Source organism: Pezoporus flaviventris, unplaced genomic scaffold (genome assembly GCF_033815535.1).
Source record: "Pezoporus flaviventris isolate CSIRO_AGI_PZ_B2104156 unplaced genomic scaffold, CSIRO_AGI_Pfla_v1 ptg000105l, whole genome shotgun sequence".
Taxonomy (NCBI): Eukaryota; Metazoa; Chordata; class Aves; order Psittaciformes; family Psittacidae; genus Pezoporus; species Pezoporus flaviventris.
The window spans coordinates 8,791-33,936 of NW_026892653.1; the positions used below are offsets into that span (position 1 = coordinate 8,791).

The following is a 25,146-nucleotide window of genomic DNA, read 5'->3' on the forward strand; positions in this document are numbered from 1 at the left end:
CTTGCCAGCTCTGCCCAGTGTCCTGCTGCCACGCACCCACTGGGCCAGGGTGTTGAGGAAGAAAGGGCCCTTTCTCTGCCCCACTTTAAAGCCGGCTCCCGCGGCTCCTCCTCCCGAGGAGGGTGGTCACCTGCATGACGGTGGCACCCTGGCAGCGGGATGAGCCGCTGCAGAGGCCGGGGTTGCCGGACCCCCAGCACAGCCCTGGGGAGTCATGGGCTTGGGGTCACCACGTGTGCCCTGGGGTCCCAGGGAGACCACATACCCCTGTGCTGTGACGCTTGGGTGGTGTGTGGTCCTCTGTGTCCTGGAGTCCTGTGTGTGCTTGGGAGATCCTAGCATCCTGATGGACTGCGTGTCTTCGGGTGTCCATGCGCTTTCAAGACTCCGGTAGGATCATCCCTGCTACAGGAGCCTCTCGCAATCCCCATCTCTACCACTGGCCTCATGGGCTCCAAGGGCCCGGCCTGGCCCCAGGGAAGGTGTTTCGCACCATCGGGGCAAGCGATGGGTGCAGCAGGCATTGTCAAAAGCACCATTAAATGCTATGCTGCACCCGTGCTCCAGCTGGAGCCCTGGAGGGCTGGGGGCATGGGGCCCATGTGACCATCATGTGCCTTGGGTTGGTGTTGATGCCTGGAGCCGCTAGGCTGCCAAAGAGGCAATTCACGTCTGCATGAAAAGGCCCATCCTGCGGTCGGCTGCATCCGCTCCTTCCTGTGAGGCTCTGGGAGCCCTTCACCACGGCACAGAGCACCCTGCGGCTCCGGATGCTCTGGGAACAGGGGTCCCATGCTGCCATGGTGCCTTCCTCACCGCAAGCACCAGCACAGGTCACACGTGACATGCGTTGAACCACAGCCGGTGAACACATGGTGCTGGATGACCTGCAAAATCCCGCTCGCCCCCCGGGAAATGTAAATAGCAGGAATCGGGATGAGCAGATCCCATCTTCCTCCCCCCACCCCTCCCGGCACACCAGTATGTGCCGGGAATGTTTAGCTTCACAAACGGAGGCCTTGGTAGCCCAGCTGGAAAGTGCCGAATCTGCAAAAGTGAGTGATGCAAGGGCACAACACAGGGAGCCAGGATATGGATGGGCCTGTGCCTGCCCCAGCCTCCTCCCTGAGCATCCAGGCTGCTCCCCAGGGAGCCCTCCCGGATTGATTCCGGGCAGCACAGCCTGGCTCAGCATCAGAGCCAAACACACAGCGTTACACAGCAGAAAAAAGGGGAAAAAGCTTCGCGGGCAACAAGGCTGAGGTAAAAGCTGATCTCATCCCCTGCTCTGTAAGGTGAAGGTGGCGAGATGAGGGATGGAGAAAACAAAGAGGAGGGATGATTTCTGCTTCCAGCATGATGGAATGACTGCAGTGCACAGAGGAGCCGCCCTGCACACCCCTCCAGGAGCATAGGGAGAGCTACAGCTCTGAGGGAGGCCCTGTAGAGTCCAGGGCCAGGTTGGATGGGGCTTGGAGCAACCTGGTCTAGTGGAAGGTGTCCCTGCCCATGGCAGGGAGGTTGGATTAGATCACCTTTAAGGTCCCTTCCAAACTGAACCATTCTGTGTTCTGCCGTGCCCCAATGCTACCAAAGCAGGGACCCTGAGCTCTTCGTCAGAGAGCTGGAAGATCCAGTGCTGTTTCATGGAGGGAAGGAGGCTACAGGCTCAGGAGCATGGAAAAAAAGCCTCCAGCCATTAAACAAGACAAGAGCCGGAGAGGAAGGAGGCATCAAATATGCCTGGAGGAGGCCAGAAGGGAATAAGCTGACAGGCGGCAGAGGGACAGCTGCTGTAGATTAGCTCTGCCTGCTCAGACAGCCCTCAGCCCCCACTGAGAGGTGAAAGGTGCCATGGTGGCAGCCCTGCCCCTTCCCACCAGAGCCCATCCCCACAGTGAGTGGGCGCCTGGAGCTTTGTGTCCACTTTATTGGAGTGGACAGGAGTTGGGGGGCAGTCACAGAGGGGTGGGGAATGACACGTGTTCTCGGCTCAGTCCCAGTCACCATCTCCTTCGGGGTTGTCATCTCGGGGGGGTTCCTGGAACTGGATGTTCGCCAGCATGTCCCGCATGGCTGCCATGAGCCTGTTCACCCCCTGGTTCAGGTCCTGCCCTGCTCCAGCCTCTTCATCCCCATCAGGCCTGAGATCCTCCTGCAAGACAGCAGAGATAGAGCGGCCATGCAGGGAGCTGCATGCCTGCAGCAGGCAGGGAGAGACGCTGCTGCTTGCCAAAAAGCATCAGGCTGCTCTGCAACCTGACGTTTAATACACCCTGCATATGCCAAGAGCCACTCCCTTTGCAGAAACACTATGCAGTGGAAACTGCTGTGTACCGACAGCAGAAGCGTGCTCAGATTCGCCTGCAGGAACCCAGTGCACATACCTGTAAGTTAAAATTTGGCAACAGCGAGCGGAAGAAGAGAGATAAAGTGCTTTCGTTGGATGGATGAGTTGTCCTGAAAGACAGAAGTTGCAGCAGGGTCAAGGGAGCAGCTTGGTACTCGACCTCACGCTGGGGCTGAGGCAGCACAGGGATGCTGGAGAGAACCATGATGTCAAGAACAGCACCCGACTGCCCCCGAGCCAGCCTTGAAGCAGGGATTTGGGGGATTCCTGGGGATTTGGGGGATTTTTCCCCCCTGGGCAGCCAGCAGCTGGCTACAGCAGTCACTAAAACCACTGCCAGGTTTGCTCTGAGCTGGGTCAATGCATAAGACATGTATGGGTTCACCTCAACAGGCCGTGCACACTGCGGCTCGCTGTGCTTCAGCCTGTGTTTATCCCAGACCACCCTGGTGAAGAAACAGCTGAAGTTGATCTGTGGCTTTTGCTTTAATGGCTGTGAACAGTCACCATCTCCAGTGGTGACCACCGAGGAGAAGCAGCAGGACCAGTCCCGCCTGTATATGCCACAAGCCAGGTAGCTCTTCCTCCGAGATGGAGGAGGACCATCAGCTCCGAGCACCCACGTGCACCCAGGCCTGGGGCTGAGGGCTTGCCAGGAACATTTTGGTTGTGCCAGCCCAGAAGCAAGTGGTGGAGGAGGTACCTTTCTGGTCTGGTGTAGGAAACGATGGAGTCCAAAGGAGGCAACGGATCAAACCCCATCACAGGCTGTGAGGTCACCTCCTGGGGGGGAAGGAAAAAGAAGGGGTGAAGCTGCATTGCCAGCAGTAGCAAGCACCGAGGCATGGGGATGATCAGACCAGCTGGACAGGCCTGGGGGAGTGCAGTGCCCAGCCTGTCCACACATGCCCTGTGTGACAGCCTGGGAAGCTGAGCTATAGAGAGGACACTCCAGGGTCAGGTGGATACTTTTTGCTGGGCTTGGGGTTTAAGACATGCCCAGCATCTGCGTGCACAGCAGGGATGCGAGTGCCACCACAGTGCACACAGTGGCAGTGCCTGTGCCCCATCAAGACCCCTCACCAGAGGCAGAGCTGCCGTGGCCTCCTTCATCTCTGAGAGGATGATGTGCCTGTAGATGTTCCTGGGTGCGCTCTGGTACCGCATCTTCCTCCTGAAGCGGGGAGGGGACAGAGGACCGCACTGAGCACAGCTCAGCACAGCCACATTTTAATTTCTGCTTCTCTAGGTGCACCATCAGCTTCATCCCCGGCTCTGGGAGCACACGCTGTACTGGATGGAATCGGCTTGAAGCCAAGCTAAAATTGCTTGGCAGCTGCTGACCTCCAGACCAAGGAGCAGAACAGTTCAGGGACACTGCAAAGATCTTTCTCACTGGGCCAGCAGAGCAAACTAACTCCAGTTTAGGACAAGACCTAATGCCTCTCTCCTGCTTCTCAGAGTTGGGATGTGTTTCTAAGCTTGCCCTGTGCAGCACATGCGTGTGAGCTGTGCAGCCATTCCTGCCTCTACCAGCCAGCAGCCCCTTGGCCCTCCCCAGCACATGTGCTGGCCAAGGCTGGGGAAGCCCATGTAGTACATACTCCCTGGTGAGAGGTACAGCTCTTAATTCACTTCTACATAAAATACAGAAAAGCTTTTGCCTCCCTAGGCCCACTGTGTAACATTTGGCATCAGCAGCCACCATCAGAAGGGTAGTTGAGGGGCTCCCTGCCCCGCTCTGTCCCCGTGTTCAACCACCCATGCTTGGTGTGAGCACTGCTCACCTCCTCCTGCTGCACTCACTTGTGCTCAGACTCTTCCACCAGCGGGTCCTGGGCATCCACCATGCACAGCACCTCGTGGACATTGGTCTCCAGCCATGCCATGACAGCTGGGTCCTTCCACAGTGAGTGAGTCCTTCCCACATAGAGGCATGTCAGCTGGTTCAGGGCAGGAGGCTGGCTACGGGAGACAGTTGTTACTCATGGTACTCTCCTCCTTCCCACCTGCAGGTCCCTGTGAGGGCTGGCAAGGGCTTGTCTCTGCACTGTGCTTTGGCTCGAGAACACAAAGAGAGGAATCGCAAGCTCCCTGCTTTGCTATTTCCATCTATCTTCATCAGTTTTTCTGTCTTTGTCTATTTTTGGGATAAAATCATGAGATGAAAGTTAATGTTGCCTTGACACGAGGAGGAGATCATTTGTGTGTTTAGGAAGACCACGTCAGGGAAATCCAGACTGGCAGGAGACAGCCTGCCCTGAGAGCACACACACATTGCTCCCTCTCACTACAGGCAGCAACAAGCTTCAGCATGAACTTCTGACCCATCTGCATTAAAGTGAGGTGCGTCTATCAGCGTTATCTGGTGGCCATTATGGAAATTCATTATCAAAGCATCTAAGAGCCTACTCAGGAAAACCAAATATTCTCCTCCGCAGTTTTGTAACTCCATTAGCTGCCTGAGCAAGCAAAAGCCCCACTACCAGTAAGATCAATTCCTTCTCTTTACTGACAACATCTCCAGGGCTTACCTGATCTGAGCATTCAGCCTGAAAAAGGAATGGTTCGTGACCCTGGCATCGGGCTGCACACTGCAGTGATCCAACAACGGCATAAGAACTGCAGGAGAAAGACAGACAGCTCATTATCAACAGCCTGGTGAGGAGCACCACAGCATGGTGAGGGCTGCAGGGACACAGCTCCATCCTGGGGGGGCAGCACCCCATCAAGGCACTGATAGAAGACCCATATGGGGTGTGAGGATGCTGCTGGGGGCTGTGGTGTGCTCTGATCTCTGTGTGGATGAGGGAAACAGATTCAGGGTAAATGTAAAAGAACAACAAACTTTTTTTTCCCCCTGATGCAATAAGTTGAATTTTTCTGCACTTAACACTGCTGGCCTTTGAACCTGAACAAGGGTTTTATTTCAGTCACCATGACGAAAAAGATGGTTTCAGCCACCATAAAACTAAACCTCTGTTTGGGAGCTGGTTATTCTTGCCTATAAAGACACACCCTCCTCTGGGCCCAGAGGGGCTGTGCATCTCCTTTCATGGACAGCAGCACCAGCTTGATGAAAGCATGAGAGATGGGCACCCATGAAGAGCATATCTAAAACCAAGCAGTGTCTGGGAGGGAAAGCCAAGAGAGACTTGCTGTCTCTGGTCTGGGCAACCCTGGGGTGAAATATTTTCCTGCTCCAAGGCTCTGGTTCTCATGCTCCCCCAACTTGCCCATGACCATCTCTAATGAAGGGGCATCAGCTGCTCCAAGGAGGCTGTGCAGCACAGAGAACAATCACCAGTCTCTTCCTAGCACTCACGTCAAAGGCTCAGAGCTGCAGGGTGCCCTGTGTAGCTTCACCACACTCTCACCAGCCTTGCCATGGTGCAGGAAGGCTGAATCTCACCACCACTACTTCCCTGTGAGGGTGCTGAGGCGCTGGCACAGGGTGCCCAGAGAAGCTGTGGCTGCCCCATCCCTGGCAGCGCTCAAGGCCAAGTTGGATGGGGCTTGGAGCAACCTGCTCTAGTGAAAGGTGTCCCTGCCCATGGCATGGGGTTGGAACTGAATGACCTTTAAAGTCCCCTGTAACCCAAACCAGTCTGGGATTCTACCTGCCACCATGACCAGGCTGCCTGGTCACCCTCCGAGTCAGGGCTCCCATCTTCCACAGACAGAGGTGAACACCATTTGCAAGCCACAGGCAAACTGCTGTCTCTGCATTTGCCTGCCTGCGACCCAGCCTGCGCTCTCACAGATGGAGAGAGCGGCAAAGCCTGCGGGGACAGACTTACCGGAGGGGACAGACTTACCGCTTGGGAACATGACCAACGCGAGCTGGATGAGCCGGGTGGCTTTCTCCCGGGCCTGGCTCAGCTCCAGCTCGGAGCGCTCCTCCTGCTGGCTCAGGAAGAAATAGGCCAGTGGCACCGAGAAGGCAAAATTGGGCAGCTGGGACAGGTTGCGGTGACTCTGCAGATCAGAGGGACACGTTTACCGAGAAATGATGCTATGCAGAATCATCCCGATGGGGCTGGGCTGCACACAGGTTCTTGCTCACTCGATTAAGTTACTTTACAGCTGCTGGCTTGGTGCCCCCATCGCTGAGTAAGCAATTTGAATCTGTACAGTTGCTTGCAGGGTACCAGGATTACAAAAACAGCCCTCCCCCCAAGCCTTCACAGGTCATTCCAGTGTTGTTGGGATGGCAGCCTGACTGCCAGGCAGCTGCAAAGGGCTAACCTCCTTAGGAATCCCTCCTGCACTGTGACACAGCCCAGACAGGCCTCCCTGCTCTTGCATCAGGAAGCAGATTTTCCACCCCTCTGCCTCTCACCAGGGTTGCTTGTTGGCATCTCACCTCCCACTCCTGGAACATGCGGATCAGGAAGGTGTATTCTCTAGCTCGGAGGGACAGAAAATCGATCATCAGCAGCACACACAGTGGGTCATTCTCTGGATCAAGGCTTCAGGGGGAGAGAACACAAGGAAGGGAAATAAAAGTCAGTGTCACAACAGCTGAAATAGCTGCCCTCGTTTCTAAGTCAAACAAGACTTTCCCACTAGCATCCAGAGAACTTGCGTGACTCAGCAAGCAGGGAGAACAGGAACACGATTGTTCCCACATGGCCAGGATGACGGTTCAATGCCCTGCCCTCTCTTGTGTCCCTGCAGAGGGGTGACAGTGCCCCATCACCACCTATGAGGAAGACTGAAGCCACCACTGTACACCACCACTGAGACTCTGAGTTCTGCTCTACCAACCATCCAGGCACGCAGCTCAGTGGTCAAGTGCAAGGGTCACCCCGGTCCCATCTGCTTAAATCTCCTTCTCTACAACCACCTCTCTTCAAAATAGCACCAAAGCTATGCCCAAAGCTAACCTGTGACACTGCATGTCGAGGAGTGGAAACAGCCCTCACTGAGCCTGAGAGTGGCAGCGCACCTCCAGAGTTTTTGTCCTGCCCAGGTCAGGTTTGGTGCATTGTTAGAAGTGTGTTTCCCCCAGCCTGCAATGCCCTGTCCTGTCCCCCACGGAATGGGGCACAGCCCTTGGTGAGGACACCTACCTCAAAATCAGCTTGCAGAACTCCAGGGCTGTGCGGGGACAGCCTCTCTTCTCCAGAAACATCAGATGCTTGAAGAGGGCCAGGAAGAAAGCCCTGTGTGGCAAACAGCAAGAGGTTTTAGAAGCCATATTTGGAGCTCACAAATGGGGACACAGAGCGAGCCCCAGCTCCCTGAGCATTAGCACTGTAGTGCAGCCTGGAGGGTCCAGGAAACCTGGCCTGGTGCAGTACAAGGTGCCACAGACCTCTCCACGTTCCCACCTCTTACTGCTTTTATCTCTTTGTGCAACTGTAGGGGCAGCACAGATCAGGGCATGGACTCCACAGACCAGGGCCGACAACTCAGACAACAAAAAAAGGGAAACCCGTAACATCTGCATCCTGCCTTGTCCCAGCCTGCCCAGCCACAGGGACAGTGCTGCAGCATGCATGATGTGTTATCAGAGGAGCACTAGCACCCAAACTGGTGTTACAGATCGCAGCGTTCAGGTCACAGAGGGCACAAAGCCTGTCAGTGAGCAGGTCCTGGAAATGTGAGCAACCTCCAGGTACAGCAGTTTGGGATACATGACATGGGTCAGATGACTGGAAAATTCCCAGAATAAAGTCACCTTTCCCTGCAGCTGCAGAGCTGTCATTATGTAAAGAGCCAGGCGAGTGCCGGGCAGGAAGCAAAGTGACCAAGAACAGTCATAAAAACACTGTGACAATGCATGCCATTTTGGACTAAGGGGCACTGGTCACATGAAAAGGACGTGACAGGAAGGAACAGCTACTGCTACAGTAAGAAACCCCTTGGGAAAGAGCTTGGTAAAGAAGCAAGTGCTGCATTTACCCCAGCACCCATCTCAGGAGCTGCTGCCTTGCTGAGGGCACTGTCACCAACTGCCAGAGCCTGTTCTGACAGAAAGGGACATTCAAGGTCCCCCTGCCACCATGGATGACGCAGCAGACATTGGGAATCTGGGTCTCCGTGTCCAAAGTAGGCCAGGACACACTGTGACGGCTCTCCAGCAGACATGGGGCAGGCAGATGTTCCACATACCTGTTCTCAGGCCGCCGGTAGTCCAGCCTGCAGGTCCCACTGGTCAGACTGAAGACAGGGTGGAAGGCGCACTCCATGCTGTACAGCGCTCGCTCTGCAGGCAGCAAGGACAGTGTCAGGGCATGCCATCACCCCAGCACACCACACAGTCCCAGAGCTCACAGAAAGGCAATTTATTTAGCCCAGAAGATACCAAGAGCTCTGACCCCCATGATATACGCTTGCTCACAGCCTAGCAAAGCACAAAGCTACTGCAGACTATGTGGTTGCAAAAGATACACCCAGGGAGGTGAACCCTCTTCCCTTCTGTGGGAAATTAGATGATGCTCCAGTTGTGGAAAGTAACTCCTCTGGAGGTCTGGGACTGACACTGGTACAGCTGCCTCTGCCACAATTATTTTCACAAGGGGAAGCCAAAGATCCCATCCTCACCTTACCTCTTGCTTCTGCTATCATGCTGCAGAGCACATGCCTCATCTAACACCAAATAGTCCCCCTAACACGAGAGATTGCAGCATGGTCATACAAGGGACAGCATCCTCTGGGGTGCCTCCTGCTCAATGCAGCCCTGAGGAGCAAGCAGGGCCCGACCTGCAAGATGCTGGTCAGAGGAAGGCAAGGCAGGCTGGCCTGGAGGGCAGCGCTGGCTCACTGCAGAGGGGTAGGCTTCCTGCAGCAGCCCCTTGCACTGATGTATGTTGTAGCTACTAAGTCAGACTCTCCTCCTGTAAGGGATTTCCTGCTGGTGGGAATCCACCATGTCCAGACAATCCTTCTATTCATTTTGAAGGTGATCACTGATGTGCTTTGCCCCAGATAAGCATGTCTGTCTCTGTTTAAAAGCCTCCAGGAAAAGCTGCTGGTCTGCAGGACAATGGAAGGCTGAGGGCTCACAGCTCCAGTCGCAAACACAGAGCCAAGCCAACTTTGCTGGTTTGCTGCTTCCCTATGAACCAAAGCCAAAAGCCTTTGATCATTAATTCACATCAGGACCTCTGCTCCTCACCTCAGCTCTTACCTATGAGATCACGGGCCATCTCCTGATCCTCCTGCATCCGGCACACATCACTAAGCTGCAGAAGGGAGTCCACATGATATGGGTTCATCTGAAGCAGCAGCTACAGAAGAACATGACCTTTATTAGACGATGGCACAAATCACTGTATTCTCGTGCACTCTGCCTACAAGGTAAGCTCTGAAAGCCTGGCAGGGAGGCAAATGCCCTTACACCACACACAAGAGAGAGAGGCTGTTCCTCCTCCGGGATCTGAAGGTGAAGAAACCCTGTCCCACACCATCAGAGGCAATGCTCAGACTGTAATGCAATGCTCGGGACACACCTCATGTGAAAAGCTGAAAAAATGCATTAAAAGAACCTAAGAACAGCCATACTGGGTCAGAGCAGAGGTCCATCTCACCCTGTCTCCAAAATTAGATGCCTGGGAAAGAGGGCACAAGGCTGGGCATACATGATGGCTCCCAGCACACCCTAAGATGCCAACTGTTAGGGGTTCATGGACCCCTCTATCAAAGATGCCGTCCACATTAGTGGCATCTCCCCTCATGAATTTGTTCCCTTCCTGACGCAGGTACCTTTCCAGCACCTCAGCTCTGCAACACAGAAAGCTGCCACTTAAGCACACAGTGTGAAGAACTTCTTTTCATCCCAACCTGCCAGCTCTGTCCATGTGCTGAAAGGAACAGCAGGGAGATCTCTTCCCACTCAGAGCACGATCTAAGCCCTTGATCACAGCTTCCCTCAGGCAGCTTGCTCCAGTCAACCCAGCTCTTCCAGTGCCAGGGCCATGCCAGGCCTTTGATCATCTCCACTGTCCTCTGAATCTCTCCCAGCTCCTCCATTCCCTTCTGAAGGGGAGGGCCCAGGACTACATTCAGGAGTCAAGAGGCACACATCAGCCATAATTACATTTTTGGTTTATTCTCTATCTCTTAATAATTCTTGGCATTTTCATCAGGTATCAGGAGGACATTTTGATACATCTATTGCAACTGCAAGATCCAGCTCCTGAGCAGTAATGTATTAATTCTTTTCCAGACTTCAGAATAGAACTTTAACCACAAACCCCTTCTGCATTCACTAATTATAAATGGGCTACTTTTCCCAAGCACCTCCAACTCAGTTTCAGTATTAAAATAGTGAAACCACTTTACATTTCCTCACAGTTTAGTTTGAGGATTTTCTTTCCCATAAACTGAAAAATGCAGCTTCAAAAGGTCCAGAAGTTGTGCAGGATGGTGGCCAGTGCAACCACCTACAGTACTAAACCATTATTCTCTGGACCGTCCCAGCCCAGTGCCTTTGCCTCAGTGCCACTTGCCTGATGTTTTACCCTCTCTTTGCTTGCTCTTAAGTTCCTTTTCAGTCCTTTTTGGAAGAGATGAAGCACCAGTGGTCATGGTGATGTCAAAAAGCACTCTTCACACCCAACTTGTCCAGCAAGACCCTTTCAATCCACTAGCAAGAGCAGTAAAAGCACTCACTGAGCAGGACTCCCCCCAGAATAAGTTTTTTTTATGCTGAGTGACAGCAGCAAGGCAATTACACTGAGACTGTGGTTATTGCAGATAAACTGGTTGGGGTTTGAAGTACTTCTGGCATCAGCAAAACCAGAGGTTAAATTTTACCCTTAAAAGAAGAGTAGAAGACTAAAGCTGCAGTAATATCATAGAATGGTTTGGGTTGGAAGGGACCTTAAAGCTCATCCAGTCCCAACCTCCTGCCATGGGCACAGACATCTGTCCAGAGGAGGGTGCCTCAGCACCCTCCCAGGGAAGAACTTCTGCCTAAGAGTTCATCTCTATCTCCCCTCTGTCAGAATAAAGCCAGTATCTTCAAACATAGCCAGACCCACTTAACAGGGACAGAGCATAAACATAAGAATGCATCACAGGAACCCCAGCCTGCTCTGCAAAGCAAGACCATGTTTGAGCTGCCCTTAAGATACTGGCTCTTTGGTGCATCGCTGCTGCAGAGGAATTATCTTGCATCATTTAATGCAAATCCCTCCATCCAGTCAGCAGGCAGCATTTATGAGCTGGAGAGAACAGTGACCATGAGCAGAGGGTGGGAAAGCAGAAAGAAGTTAAGTTTTATTTAGTAGACAATGGCCTCTTTAAGAAATGTCTCCAGGGTATGTATCTGAGCTCATGTGGCCAGGGTTTTCAGAGCAAAAATACCTCCGTTATGGTTCTGCAGCGTGCACAGCAATTTTACCACTGTTTATCACTACAGACTATAAATGTTACCATTCCACCCAACAAGGCTGGACACACATGAAGAACTTTCAATACAAAGACTGTTTTGCTGAAATATCAAGACAAGACACATTTTCACTTATGCAAGTTTATAAATAGAACAGCTATAGTTTAGATTCCCATTTAAAGATCCATTTATACAGTATTTTTCCTCAGTTGAAGAGCTGAGACAAGGGAGCTTTATTCCTACCCTTTCAGCCAAAGCCTTTCAATGGGCTCCTCTTCCAGATGGCTACATGGCATGTTCTTGGGCAGAGCTACCAAGGTTCTGCCACCATCCACTGGACTTCATTTGCACCAAGGTGCTCACTTATCTTAGTGGAGCTCAGCAAGCAACACTACCTCACCCCACATGGAGGGGGCACAGGGCTCTACTGCTCAAAATGAGACTGGCAAAAAAGAGAGGCCCTGGTATGCATCAGCCCACCTCCCCTGCCAGGGAAAGTGGCTGCAGGAGGTAAAAGCATGGGCAACCTGATTTCACAACCTACCACAATGTTGTTCGGGTCCATAGACTCTACAGCATCCAGAAACTTGAACTGCACTTGCTGGTACTCGCGATGGTGCTCGAATGTGAAGTACTGAACTCCTCTCCTGGTGTCCACCAGCTGCATGGTGATACCTACAGGGTGCATGGGAGATGCACAGCAGCAAGAGCACCTCTTCTGCTCTCTTATCACACAGAAAGCTCATTCATGTCACTGAGTCCAAAGCCAGACGTGTCTTCAGAAACTCCTAGAAAATTTCACTCCTTTCCCTCCTCTCATGAGTCAAAGTCCAAAACCCACTATAGAAGTGCAGGCCACTTGCCTTCCCCATGGATATCAGAAACATAGAATGGTTTGTGTTGGAAGGGACCTTAAAGCTCATCCAGTCCCAACCCCTGCCATGGACAGGCACACCTTGCACTAGAGCAGCTTGCTCCAAGCCCCGTCCAGCCTGGCCTTGAACACTGCCAGGGATGGGGCAGCCACAGCTTCTCTGGGCACCCTGTGCCAGCGCCTCAGCACCCTCACAGAGAAGAGTTTCTTCCTTATATACCTAAATCTCCCCTCTTTCAGTTTGAACCCCTCAGCCCTTGTCCTATCACTACAGTCCTTGATGAAGAGCCCCTCTCCAGCACCTTTGTAGATATATATATTTCAGCAACACTGCTGTTAAGAAAGGAAGTTCTCATCACCTGCTACCTCCAGGAAGGGAGAAAAGAACCCCTCAAATACCAAGATACAACACAACAGAGTTCTCCCTGTGAGGAAGGAGGTTATTTCCATCAGCTGCAGAGCAGTTCCCTTTCCACATCAGCCAGTGCCTATCCTGGGCCTGGCAGCTGACGAAAGCAGCTCTGGTTTCCATGCACTGAGGCTCTTGCAGTGCCTATGCCAAGGCAGCAGTACCAAAAGCCTCACCTGTTTTGCCATAGCGTGGCCAGGTATTCTTTGGAACTGTCAGCCACGTGCTGCGGACGTGCTGGCGCTGCCTCTGCCTTGGCCTGGGGAAACAAAACATGACACGTCACAGTTTCTCTGTACTGACAGAATGAGGAGAGCTGAAACCAGCCAGAAAAAGGATGATCCAGGGGAAAAAAAAAAAAAAAAAGAGATCCAACTTCTTCCCCATCTGCAGCCATGCCACAGGGCTTTTGCCCAGGAGTTTAACATGTCTGCCTTCAAGACACAACATACTTTCACTCAGGCTCTGCTTTACTTGAAGCATTTCTCTCTGGGCCAGCCAGTGCCTCCAGCATATCCACTTCAATAGCTTCTCCCTCGTTTTTATTCCTGCCAAGTTCTCAGATGCTTCTTTGCTTCAAACAGCTTCTCAGTCCCATTGAGAGAGCCCCACATGCCCCTGACTCACCTCTCTTCCCAGAAGTGCCTTCAAATGTCAACTGATTCAGTTTAAGCTGCAACCAATGCAACCAATGCACTTGTTCACAGCAGAAGGAAACCAGAAATTGAGGCTGCTCTAATAAAGTCATGCTTCCTCCATAAGGCACTGCTGCTTCTTCCTCAAGCAATAAATATTCTTCCACAGACTCTCTAAGGGAAAGTTTTTGCTTTCACCATCACTGCTCTGAGCTTAATCCTTTCTTACATGCACACTTTTTAACCAGCTCGTGAAAGCAAGGAGTTTATGGATGATGCTGACCACAGTGCAATGGATAACTGCACAGAGACCTTGTGCCCAAACAGCAGGAGGTTTCCTAAGCCCCTGAAAACAGTGTATGAGACCCCCTAGAACATATTCAGGGTCCAATCTGTAAGACATCAGACTCTGGGACAGACACAGGAGACAAATGCTGGAGAAGGAAGAAAGAATCTAAGAGTCTACACTCTATGAATTTGAGTGAAAGGATTTTAGAAGGTTGTTTTGATGGTAAATGAGCGGGGATATCAGCAGAAAAAAAAGCAAATGCTATCAAAAAAACTGCAGAAGTCTCACTTACTAACAAAACAAATATTCTCCTGCCCCAGCACGCACTACTAAATGAGTAAGACACTCTGAACCCTGACTCCCTGCCCAGGTATGGCACTGGGGACTCAGCAAGCTGCACTCAGGGAAGGACAGACACACCAATGTGGACATTGAAAGGGTTTAATATTAAGTTCTGGACTAACCTCTGATCACCAAGTACGGTGCGAGCCCCAAAGTATCTCTTCAACTCGTTCTCTGGATTCAAGTTTCTGAGAAGATTGAAACAAGAAAGAAAAGCAGTTAAACACAGCCCAAAGTTTCACACTCGAATCCTCTCCATCAACCCCAAGTGCTCTGTACCTCAAGCTGCCTCTGGCCAAGCCCCCCATCTGTCACACACACCATGGATCTGACATAACACACAGAAAGGAGACTAAAGCTGGTCAAGAAGAGGGGGCATCAAAAGCCCTGTTCCACCAGGAGCATGATGCCCTCCTGCTCTGCTCCAAAGACAGCACTGAGCTGGAACATACTTCTGCTGCCCTCTCCAGGGCAGCTGGGGCCTTAGTCTGGGATAGTCCCATGTCGGCCTCCATTCAGGAGCACACAGCTGGGGTATGTGTGCCTGGAAAAGACAAGGTACCCGCTGCTGAGTTTAGCAGTAGCAGCCTACAACTCAGGGCAAGCATCCTAACCACAGCATGGAGGCTGGCAAAGATTAATAGAGACATCTCATAACAAAGCATGGCAACACCTACAGTTTTCTTAATCTAACATTTGGCTCAGAGAAGGGAGATGTATTTGAGAGGGGTTTCTCTCTGCTGCCCAGTAAGCCAGGCCTGAAGAAAGGGAGTGGGAAGGTTGAGATCCAGCACTGCCATCTCTCACCTACTCAGAGATTATCCAGCTCTCAAAAGTTTCTGAATGTTTGTTTGACCTGAGAAGTCAGTGGAGCTCAAAACCACCTTTGGGTAAACATTCTAGTCCTACTGCAGTGTCTCTGAGCCAGCTGTGCTAGCCTAGACTCAGTTTTGACACAGTGTGACTGGGGGTTTCAAAACCAGGACTGGTTGAGTTGACCCAGCTACTAATGTTATCTCCAAGAATAGGAAGAGCTACCAGCTTCTGCACCAGTCCAGGGCTCTGAAACACAGTGGACATACCAGCCAGCCCACTCCCAGCAGGTTTCCTGGTGGGATACAGGAACAGATGTTACAGATGTCAAGCCTGAGACAGGTTCAGCCTCCAGCTCCTGGACATGCTTGGTGCTTAGCCCACTTTGTTGATGGTGACATGCAGGAAAGGTTAGACAAGTCTAACTTGCTTTCCTGGTGAAATTAGCTCCTGGCATTGCACAGCCCTCCTTGGAGGACAGCACATGGTGTACTGGGACCTGCTCTCCTAGTGCTGGGCTGAATGCAGCCTGTCACCTGGCGAGGTCAATTTGATGTCAAAGCTAATGCACCAGTATTCTCAGCAGTTCTGGAGAGATTCTCCTACAGTGTATGTTAGGCTGCAAGTCACCTCTGGAGGCTAATCTGGTCCAGTCCCCCACTCCAACCAGGTTCTGACAGCAGAGAATATTAATCACTGCTCAAAACCAAACATAGATCTAAGAGCAACAGTTAGAAATGGGGGTCTGCACAACCATTCCCACAGCCTCCTTCAAGCAAGGTGCTGAATTCATGGCCAGATCACAGTGGAAGGCTCCCAGCTCTCTTCCTTGGGGGAATAGAGATCTTCATCACACCAAAGGCCAAAATCAGGATGGGAGGAGGCATACCTGTGCTCTACATAGAGCAGAGGCCTGCTGTCTGCAATTATTCCACTTTGGGTCTGCTGCCATAGCCCACTGGTATCCTCAATCTTCTCCAGCAAGCTGTCAATGTCCTCCAGGTCATTGTCTTCCTTAAGATAGGCAAAGACAAAGCAGTTATTACAGAGTAAGTCACCACAGCAGAGATCACACCCCACTGCCTCCAGGTCCTTCGGTGCATCTCGATCTCTGTGCGACACCATCTACTGCTCACCCTGCTGCTATCCCACTGCCTTTGTACTCTCTTATTGAGACCTCCTGCTCCCCACACAGCACTCAGGAATGCTGCCCAGAGCCTGCCTTCCCTTCTCAGCTGTCCCCAGAAGGACTGGCTGCTCTTCCCCACTGGCTCAAGGTAGCACAGCACTGTTGCTATCCTAAATCTGAATATGCCAGCTGCATCTATCTATCCCAGGCAGGAGCTGGCAGGAGGTCTGGTCTCTGGTCTGCCCCTTCTTACCCAGCCTTCACCCGGTTTTGTTTGCTTTATTTCCACTACAAGCCCTAGAACATTCTGAACTGTTGGAGTGATGATTTCAATCCTAAATTACTTATATAATTAGTCTGGTACCATCTACTTCCTATGGAAACACTAAGCTACTTGTGGTGTAAGCCCAGCTGGTAACTCAGACCCACACAGCCGCTTACTTCCCTCCTTCCCTCTCAGCTCCCAGCAGGATGGGGAGCAGAACAGAAAGAATGTAAATACCATGGGTTGAGATAAGAACAGTCCAATAACTAAAGTATAATACAAAACTACTACCACTAATGATGTGAGATAATGGAAAACTAAAAGGGAAAGTGAAAAAAAAAAACAATGAACACAAGTGAGGGACAATGCAATGGCTCACCACCTGCTGACTGATACCCAGCCCAGCCCGAGGGGTGATCTGGGCTTTCTGGGTAACTCCCCCCAGCTTCTATAAAGGGCATGACTTGCTGGGGTATGGAATACCCTTTGGTTAGTTTGGGTCAGGTGTCCTGTCTCTGCTTCCTCCTGGCTTCCCGCGCTCCTGCTCATGGCAGAGCATGAAACTGAAAAGTCCTTGATGGGGGAAAATGCTACACAGCAACAATGAAGACATCAATGTTCTTGGACTAAAGCCTAAACACAGCACTGCACCAGATATCAGGAAAGAGAACAATAACTGTTACAGCTGAACCCAGGACCACTCACTACTGCTGTGACCCTTTAATAAGGTATCAAACCTGCTTGATTTTAACCCAACCCTAACGTATTGCATTCTCACTTTCCCATCTTCCAACAACCCAAAGGATACACCCAGCAGTGCACATCCAACAGCTGTGGAACACTTTTATCCTGATTTTCCTCTGGTTTTACCCAGAAATAGCAAGTGACACATTTCTTATACGGCCACTTCACATACTCCTCATGATGAACGTGGGTGGAACATAGAATTCCATTCAGACACCCAAACAGAACTGAAAGCTTGCCTCTTCCAGCTAAATATAGCCACTCCACATGGAGGGGGTACATGAAGAGTGCTTAACGTGCTTTGCATTTAAGCACTCAACCAAACGTAGTATTATCTCGAGCTGGCAAATGGAACTGCCTGTTTCTAGGTACGAATTCTCCCTAGAGCTGGCAAATGTCACCCTGCTGCTTGTCATTCTGAGACTGCGAGAGGAAATGAGCTCTCTGGGTTCTCTGCCTTGGTTAACTCACTCCTGAGCTCATCCAGCTGAATTCCCAGGGAGGAGGTGGCCAGCCAAGCACTGACACTGGAGCCACAGCTCACCCTTCAGCGCTGCAACACAGTGTGGCTCAGGATGCTGCGCAAAGGATCTCACTTGCATGAACAGTTAAGATACAGTCAATATAGTTAAGATTTCACTATCCTTTCAGCAGCAAACTAGCTCCCACTTGAAGTTTATTTCAACTGAGAAGACCAATAATGTGGTCCATTTAGGCTCCTAGCCTAGCTGAAGTAGACTACCAGCCTAGCACTATCAGATAAAAGTACGTTCAAGCACACAGATTCATCTCAATTTTTATCTACAACACACAGAGACACTGGACAAAGTCCTTGCTCCAAGCATGCTTCCTTAGGGGTAGACAGCTTAGTGAGAATCACTGTCTCCTTGCTCCCTTCACCACTGAGTGGATGGAGCAGGTCCCATAGGAATCACATGTGGCAGATGCTCCTGTCAGCATGTCAGCAGATCTTCAACTGCAGAAACAGTGTGCAGCTGTGCATGGAGAAGAAGGGAACATGGATGATGGAATCTGGCAGTGGGAGCTCTGCGAGGCTCTGCAGAGCCAAGAAACCTGCCTAAGCAGAGCAAGGAAAATATAATTAAAACAGCTAAACTTCCTACACAGGACCCCTCCTGCATGAAACCTTGAAGCAGAGATGAAAGAAGGTGCTGCTGAAAGGATTTCACAGCCCTAAGCACTGGCAGAGCTGTGCCAGTCTTGCTGCCTGAAGGACCACAGTCAAAAGCTGCTATTGCTGTTTCATAATTTTCAAGGAGTATAATGCAAAAATGGAGCATTTTTGCCTTGGAATCTTTTCTGCAGCTACCTCAGTTACCACTCTGTCTAACCCCATGGAGAAATTTGCACAATCACCAACTCTGAGAGCAAATGCAGACATACCAGAGTCTCTCCTGCCAAAGTCTTCCTGGTTTTCCTTTTCTTTTTCTTCTTTCGCGGCTTGTTGCTCAACATGGGCTGCAAAGATAAACAGGACAGCTGTCAGTGTGCCCCAGACAGCAAGGATGACAGCTCCACAGGGAGACAAGCACAGGGATCAGCACAGAATCATAGGATAGTTAGGGTTGGAAAGGACCCTAAGATCATCCAGTTCCAACCCCCCTGCCATAGGCAGGGACACCTCACACTAAACCATGGCACCCAAGGCTCTGTCCAACCTGGCCTTGAACACTGCCAGGGATGGAGCATTCACAACTTCCCTGGGCAACCCGTTCCAGTGCCTCACCACCCTTACAGGAAAGAATTTCCTCCTTATATCCAATCTAAACTTCCCCTGTTTAAGTTTTAACCCATTACCCCCTGTCCTGTCACTACAGTCCCTAATGAAGAGTCCCTCTCCAGCATCCCTACAGGCCCCCTTCAGATACTGGAAGGCTGCTATGAGGTCTCCACGCAGCCTCCTCTTCTCCAGGCTGAACAGCCCCAACTTTCTCAGCCTATCTTCATAGAGGAGGTGCTCCAGTCCCTGATCATTCTCGTGGCCTCCTCTGGACTTGTTCCAACAGTTCCATGTCCTTTTTATGCTGAGGACACCAGAACTGCACACAATGCTCCAGGTGAGGTCTTGCAAGAGCAGACTAGAGGGGCAGGATCACCTCCTTCGACCTGCTGGTCACGCTCCTTTTGATGCAGCCCAGGATACGGTTGCTTTCTGGGCTGCGAGCGCACACTGAAGCCGGCCCATGTTCAGTTTCCCACTGACCAACACCCCCAAGTCCTTCTCCGCAGGGCTGCTCTGAATCTCTTCTCTGCCCAACCTGTAGCTGTGCCTGGGATTGCTCCGACCCAGGTGTAGGACCTTGCACTTGGCATGGTTAAACTTCATGAGGTTGGCATCAGCCCACCTCACAAGCGTGTCGAGGTCCCTCTGGATGGCATTCCTTCCCTCCAGGGTATCAACCGAACCACACAGCTTGGTGTCATTGGCAAACTTGCTGAGGGCACACTCAATCCCATTGTCCATGTCAGCAATGAAGATGTTGAACAAGACCGGTCCCAACCCCGATCCCTGAGGGACACCACTCATTACTGGTCTCCAGCCGGACATTGAGCCATTGACCACAACTCTTTGTGTGCGGCCATCCAGCCAGTTCTTTATCCACCCAGTGCTCCATCCATCAAATTGATGTCTCTCCAGTTTAGAGGCAAGGATGTCGTGTGGGACAGTGTCGAACGCTTTGCACAAGTCCAGGTAGATGCCATCAACTGCTCTACCCTGTCCATCAGTTCTGTAGCCCCATCATAGAAGGCCACCAAATTGGTCAGGCAGGATTTCCCCTCAGTGAAGCCATGCTGGCTGTCACCAAGCACCTTGTTGATTTTCCTGTGCCTTAGCATGCCTTCCAGGAGAATCTGCTCCAAGATGTTGCCAGGCACAGAGGTGAGACTGACTGCTCTGTAATTCCCCAGGTCATCCATTTTCCCCTTCTGGAAAATGGGGGTTATATTTCCCTTCTTCCAGTCATTGGGAACTTCACCTGACTGCCATGATCTTTCAACTACAATGGACAGTGGCTCAGCAAATTCATTTGCCAGCTCCTTCAGGACCCGCGGGCGGATTTCATCAGGACCCATGGACTTGCACACGTTCAGGTTCTTAAGATGGTCTCAAACCAGATCCTCTCCTACAGGGGGCACAAGGTCTTTGTTCTTACAGTCCCTGCCTCTGCCTTCCAAGTATTGGGGGGTGCGGTCAGAGCCTCTGCCAGTGAAGACCGAGGCAAAGAAGTCATTCAGAACCTCAGACTTCCCCAAATCCAGAGCAGCCAGTTCTCCTGATAGCTTCCAGAGGGAGCCTATGTTGTCCCTAGTCTGTCTTTACTCACAATGTACCTATAGAATCCCTTCCTGTTATCCTTAATATCCCTAGTCAGGTTTAATTCCAACTGGGCCTTAGCTTTCCTAACCTGGTCCCTAGCATCCCAGACAACATCCCTGTACTCTTCTCAGGCCACCTGTCCCTGCTTCCACCTTTTATAAGCCTCTTTTTTCCCTCTGAGCTTCCTCAGCAGCTCCTTATCCATCCAAGGAGGTCTCCTGGCCCTCCGCTGCACTTCCTTCTATTTGGGATGCAACACTTCTGAGCTTGGAGCAGGTGATCCTTGAGTATCATCCAACAGTCTTGGGCCCCCCTGCCCTCTAGGGCTGTATCCCATGGAACCTTACTGAGCAGGTTCCTGAAAAGGCCAAAGTCTGCTCTCTTGAAGTCCAGGGCAGTGAGCTTGCTGCACACTCTTCTCACTGTCCTGAGGAACTCGACCATCTCGTGATCGCTGCATCCAAGGCTGCTCTGGAGAGTCACATTTCCAATGAGCCCTTCCCTGTTGGTGAGCATGAGGTCAAGCATGGCACCTCTCCTTGTCGGCTCCTCTGTTACTTGCAGAAGGAAGTTGTCTTGCACACAATCGAGGAACCTCCTGGATTGCTTGTGCCGGGCCTTACCGTCCCTCCAACAGATGTCAGGGTGGTTGAAGTCCCCCATGAGGACAAGGGCCTGTGAGCATGAGGCTGTTGCTATCTGTCTATAGAGTGCTTCATCCACAGAGGCCTCTTGGTCAGGCAGTCTGTAACAGATCCCCACAGTAATGTCTCCCATTGCTGTTCTCCCTTTAACCCTGACCCACAAACTCTCTGTGGACTGCTCACCTGTCCCCAGACAGAGTTCCATACTCTCCAGCCTGTCCCCAACATCAAGGGCAACTCCCCCTCCCCACCTGCCAGGCCTGTCTTTTCTAAACAGCCTGTAACCTTCCATTCCAACACTCCAGTCATAGGAGCCATCCCACCACGTTTCTGTGATGCCCATTACATCATACCCCCGTAGACGTGCACACATCTCTAATTCCTCTTGTTTGTTCCCCATGCTATGGGTGTTTGTATAGAGGCATCTGAGCCGAGCTCCAACTGAAGCCAGCTCATTGGCTGGAGCAGCTGGGATATCTCTACATTGCCCCGATGTCCTGGGTTCAGCAGTAGCAGTCATGTTTTTCCTTTGTGTTAACTGGTGCAGTGCTGTGTTTTGACTTCCAGCTTGAGAACAGTGTTGGTGAAGCCGATGTTTTCAGTTGTTGCTAAGTGATGTTTACCCTGACCAAGGACTTTGTGAGGCTCATGCTCTGCCAGGGAGGAGGGGAAGCTGTGAGGAAGCAGGGATGGGGCGCCTGACCCGGGCTAGCCGGGGAGGTATTCCATACCACAGCACGTCATGCCTGGGGTGGGGGGTAACTGGGAGTTACCCGGAAGGACAGGGGCTTCCGGGTGGAACTCATTTTCTTGGCCGGTGGTATCGTATTCTCTTCCCTTGTTATTTTCCCTTATCATTGTTGTAGTTGATAGTAGCGGTGGTGATTTGTGTTGTACATTGGTTGCTGGACTGTTCTTGTCTCAACCCGTAGGAGTTGCACTCTCTCGATCCTCCTCCCCGTTCCTCCGGGAGTGGGGAAGGGGAGAGCCCCGGTGCGGGGGCCGGGGGGACGGACACGGACCTCGATTGTTGTCAGCTCGGCACCACTCACTGGGAGTGAGTGAACAAGTTACCTGACTGGGTTTAAACCACGACACCCGAGCATTTATTATAGGTGCTGGCAGCTGACTGGGAATGCTGGGATGGAATGATGCCCCCCTCCCCAACACATCTAGTTTAAAGCATCCTTGACCAGCCTGGCAAGACTGCTACAAAAACCGCTCTTCCCCTTGGACCAGCTCCGCCAGCCCCCAGTAGACCTGGCCTCCCAGATTGAATCCTGTGTTCTAAATACCCAAACCCTTGACTGTGGCAACACCATTCTAACCATTTGTTAACCTGCCCAATCCTCCTAGCCTTTTTAAGGACAGTCTGAGGTCCAGAGCCCCTAACCACCTCTCCCAGGGCGCTGTAGTCCTTCTTTATGTTCTTCAGGCTACTGCTGTCTGCATCACTAGCACCCACAGGGATGACCAGAAGTGGGTAACAGCATGTCAGGAGGGCCCTTAAAAAAAAAACAATATTCATTCCTTTAAGCTTGCCAGTGACTGGAAATTAAGTCACCAAGAGAAAGTGGAGAAAAGGACCAAAGGTTTAAGCCTCAGCTGACTTTCATATCAATGTCTGAGACTAGAAAATCAGGCAAGAAACAGTTTAGATATGCCAGGTGAGGAGGAAAGGTTTCATTCCTCCTTCAGTTTCTAGGGTAAACTGTATTTCTATTTTTCTAACAAACATTACAGTTTCACCAGTCACTCAGATCTCCACAGAAACCTGCCAGAAAGCACTACAGAGGTCTTTGCTCCACTGGCCATAGTGCCTGGCAACCAAAACTCCAAACTCTGAGCCCCAACAGGTGAGGCCAGGAGGATAATTGCACTTCTCTCACCCTGACCCTTATCTCTGGTGAGATACAAGCTAGACTTACAATGTCAAATTGTTGATTAAAGCGCTCCTTTCATTATGAGCTACTGCAAGGAGACACTTCTGAACTAATACAAAGCACAGGAGGGAACCTTAACATGGAACAACACAACATTATAGGGAAGACTACGCCTGGTATTTGCTTGGAGTCTTCACACCTTCCTCTCCAAACACTTCACTGAGCATCCACCCGCCAGCCCAAGGTCCATGTATGGTGTGTGGTGTAGAGCTTCATTTGGTATGCAGCAAAAGGAGCAAAGAACCAATCTCAGTTTGAAAACCCCAGGGTGTTTTCCTCCTGACCTCAGTGCTCATGAGGACACAGCATCAGGTCCTTATCAGGAACATTCCCTCTGAGGTTCAGTTACCGTTTGGTCCGGCTGCACTGCCTCCTCTCCATTCCTCTGCCTGTCGCCTTCAGCCTCTTCAGTTAGAGCCCTGTTGCTGTTCCCTTCTGCTGCATCCTGTGTGCCAAGCCAGGTGTCCACTTGCTCCTCTCTAGACGGCGGCTCATCCTCTGACTCCTCAGCGGTGATCTGCACACAGAGACAAATAAGCTGCAGAACCAGCCAGCATGGGGCTGTGCTCTGTACTGTCCTGAGCCCAGGGAGCAGAATTCCCCAGGGATCCAGTCTGCTCCTCTCCCATCTGCAAACAGAGGAGAGAAATGCTGCAGAAGCAGCACAGGGCTCAGCTGCCTGAGCAGCTTCTCCAGCAGATGGACAAAGATGACCCCTTATTTCACATGTGTCACCCAGGAGGTGCCTGAACAGCCCTGCACCCACTGACTGGCTGCAAGGGAGCACAAGGCCACAACACCACATCTATGGCACGGCTCTGTTTGGGCTCTAACTTGCGACGAGCTTGTGCTCACACACCCAACCCCTGGGGAAGGAGACTGGACAGCAGAACCGTCCAAGGAGTGACCAGAACCCATCACCCCAAGGTCCCATCTGTTCCATCAAGGTCCCTGACCTCCAGCACCGAGACCTAGCGACACTGGAAAGGCGGCAGAGACATCCTAAACCCAGTTTCACCCACCGCTTGACCACCCCAGCACCCAGGCCCAGCTCCAGCACATCCCATCCTGGTCCCCCCAACCCCTTCACAGACCTGCCTGTTCACTCTCAGTTGCTGCCCCTTGAGCCCTCCCTTCACCCCCACATCACCCACGCCTCTCCTCTCCCGCTCCCCAGCCCCCGAGTCACCCCCAGCCACGCACCACCCGAACCCCTCCCTCCCACCCCAGCCACTGACCCCATATCCCCCCCCTCCCAAAACGTCCCCTCCGTGTCACCCCCCTGGCACTGCCACCCCTCTCGGTCACAGCCCCAGCTCACCCCCTCACACCTCCCCGGGCTGCTGCCACCTCACGCAGCCCCCGTCCCCCCCGGCCGCCCCACAGGCCCCAACCCTTGTCCCGAGCGCTGTCAGCCCTCACCAGCTCGAAGCGGTTGCTGACCCCGCTGCGGGCGGACCCGTGGCGTCCCTTGGAGGGGGCGGCGGCTGTCGGGGGCCCATCGCAGCCAAGCTCAAAGCCCAGCTCGCCCAGGCCCGGCTCCTCCTGGCCCCGCTGCTCCCCCCGCAACCTCCTCAAGGCCCTCCGCGACATGGAGCCCTGCCCGCACTGCGCCTGCGCGCACCCGCCCCGCAACACTGCACGTGCGCGCCCCGCCGCCGGCACGCCCCCTCCCGCCCCGCGCAGGCGCACCGCGAGAAATGTGCCGCGGGCTGGGGGCGTGGCAATGTGCGCATGCCCACGGGTTCCCGGCGGGGTCGTGGCGGGGTCACAGCCTGGGGGCGTGGGGGCGACCCCAGGGCAGGCTCTGCGGGGCGCAGGGGGCACGGGGGCCAGGCTGGGGTGTCCCGGGCACACGGGGGGCAGGCGGGGGTGTCCTCAGCACATAGGGGGCACAGGGGGCAGGCTGGGGTGTCCCGGGCACACGGGGGGCAGGCGGGGGTGTCCCGGCCACACAGGGGGCATAGGGGGCAGGCGGGGGTGTCCCGGGCACACAGGGGGCAGGGGGCCAGTTTCAGGGCATGGG

General features: G+C 52.5%; 1 protein-coding gene across 1 annotated transcript; it reads right to left on the reverse strand.

Moving 5' to 3' along the window:
- Positions 1-1,805: 1,805 nt before the first annotated feature.
- Positions 1,806-24,719, reverse strand: TCF25 (transcription factor 25). Its single transcript, XM_061477319.1, has 18 exons — positions 24,543-24,719; positions 23,470-23,637; positions 18,598-18,672; positions 15,945-16,069; positions 14,365-14,430; positions 13,153-13,235; positions 12,238-12,368; positions 9,489-9,588; positions 8,471-8,564; positions 7,426-7,518; positions 6,717-6,822; positions 6,169-6,328; positions 4,885-4,972; positions 4,157-4,315; positions 3,434-3,524; positions 3,054-3,133; positions 2,388-2,460; positions 1,806-2,155 (listed from the first exon to the last, which is right to left on the reverse strand). The coding sequence occupies exons 1-18, from the start codon at positions 24,711-24,713 to the stop codon at positions 1,994-1,996; spliced, it is 2,025 nt and encodes a 674-aa protein (XP_061333303.1). The 5' UTR covers positions 24,714-24,719; the 3' UTR covers positions 1,806-1,993.
- Positions 24,720-25,146: the final 427 nt, after the last annotated feature.

Bases quoted from the DNA above. Each gene is read 5' to 3' on its own strand.
- TCF25 (XM_061477319.1), bottom strand. From the start codon at position 24,713: ATGTCGCGGAGGGCCTTGAGGAGGTTGCGGGGGGAGCAGCGGGGCCAG. The intron at 8,565-9,488 runs GTAAGAGCTGAG...TGCTGCCTGCAG, and splicing joins GATGGCCCGTGATCTCATAG to AGCGAGCGCTGTACAGCATG. The intron at 2,156-2,387 runs GTATGTGCACTG...GCTGTCTTGCAG, and splicing joins TGCCAAATTTTAACTTACAG to GAGGATCTCAGGCCTGATGG.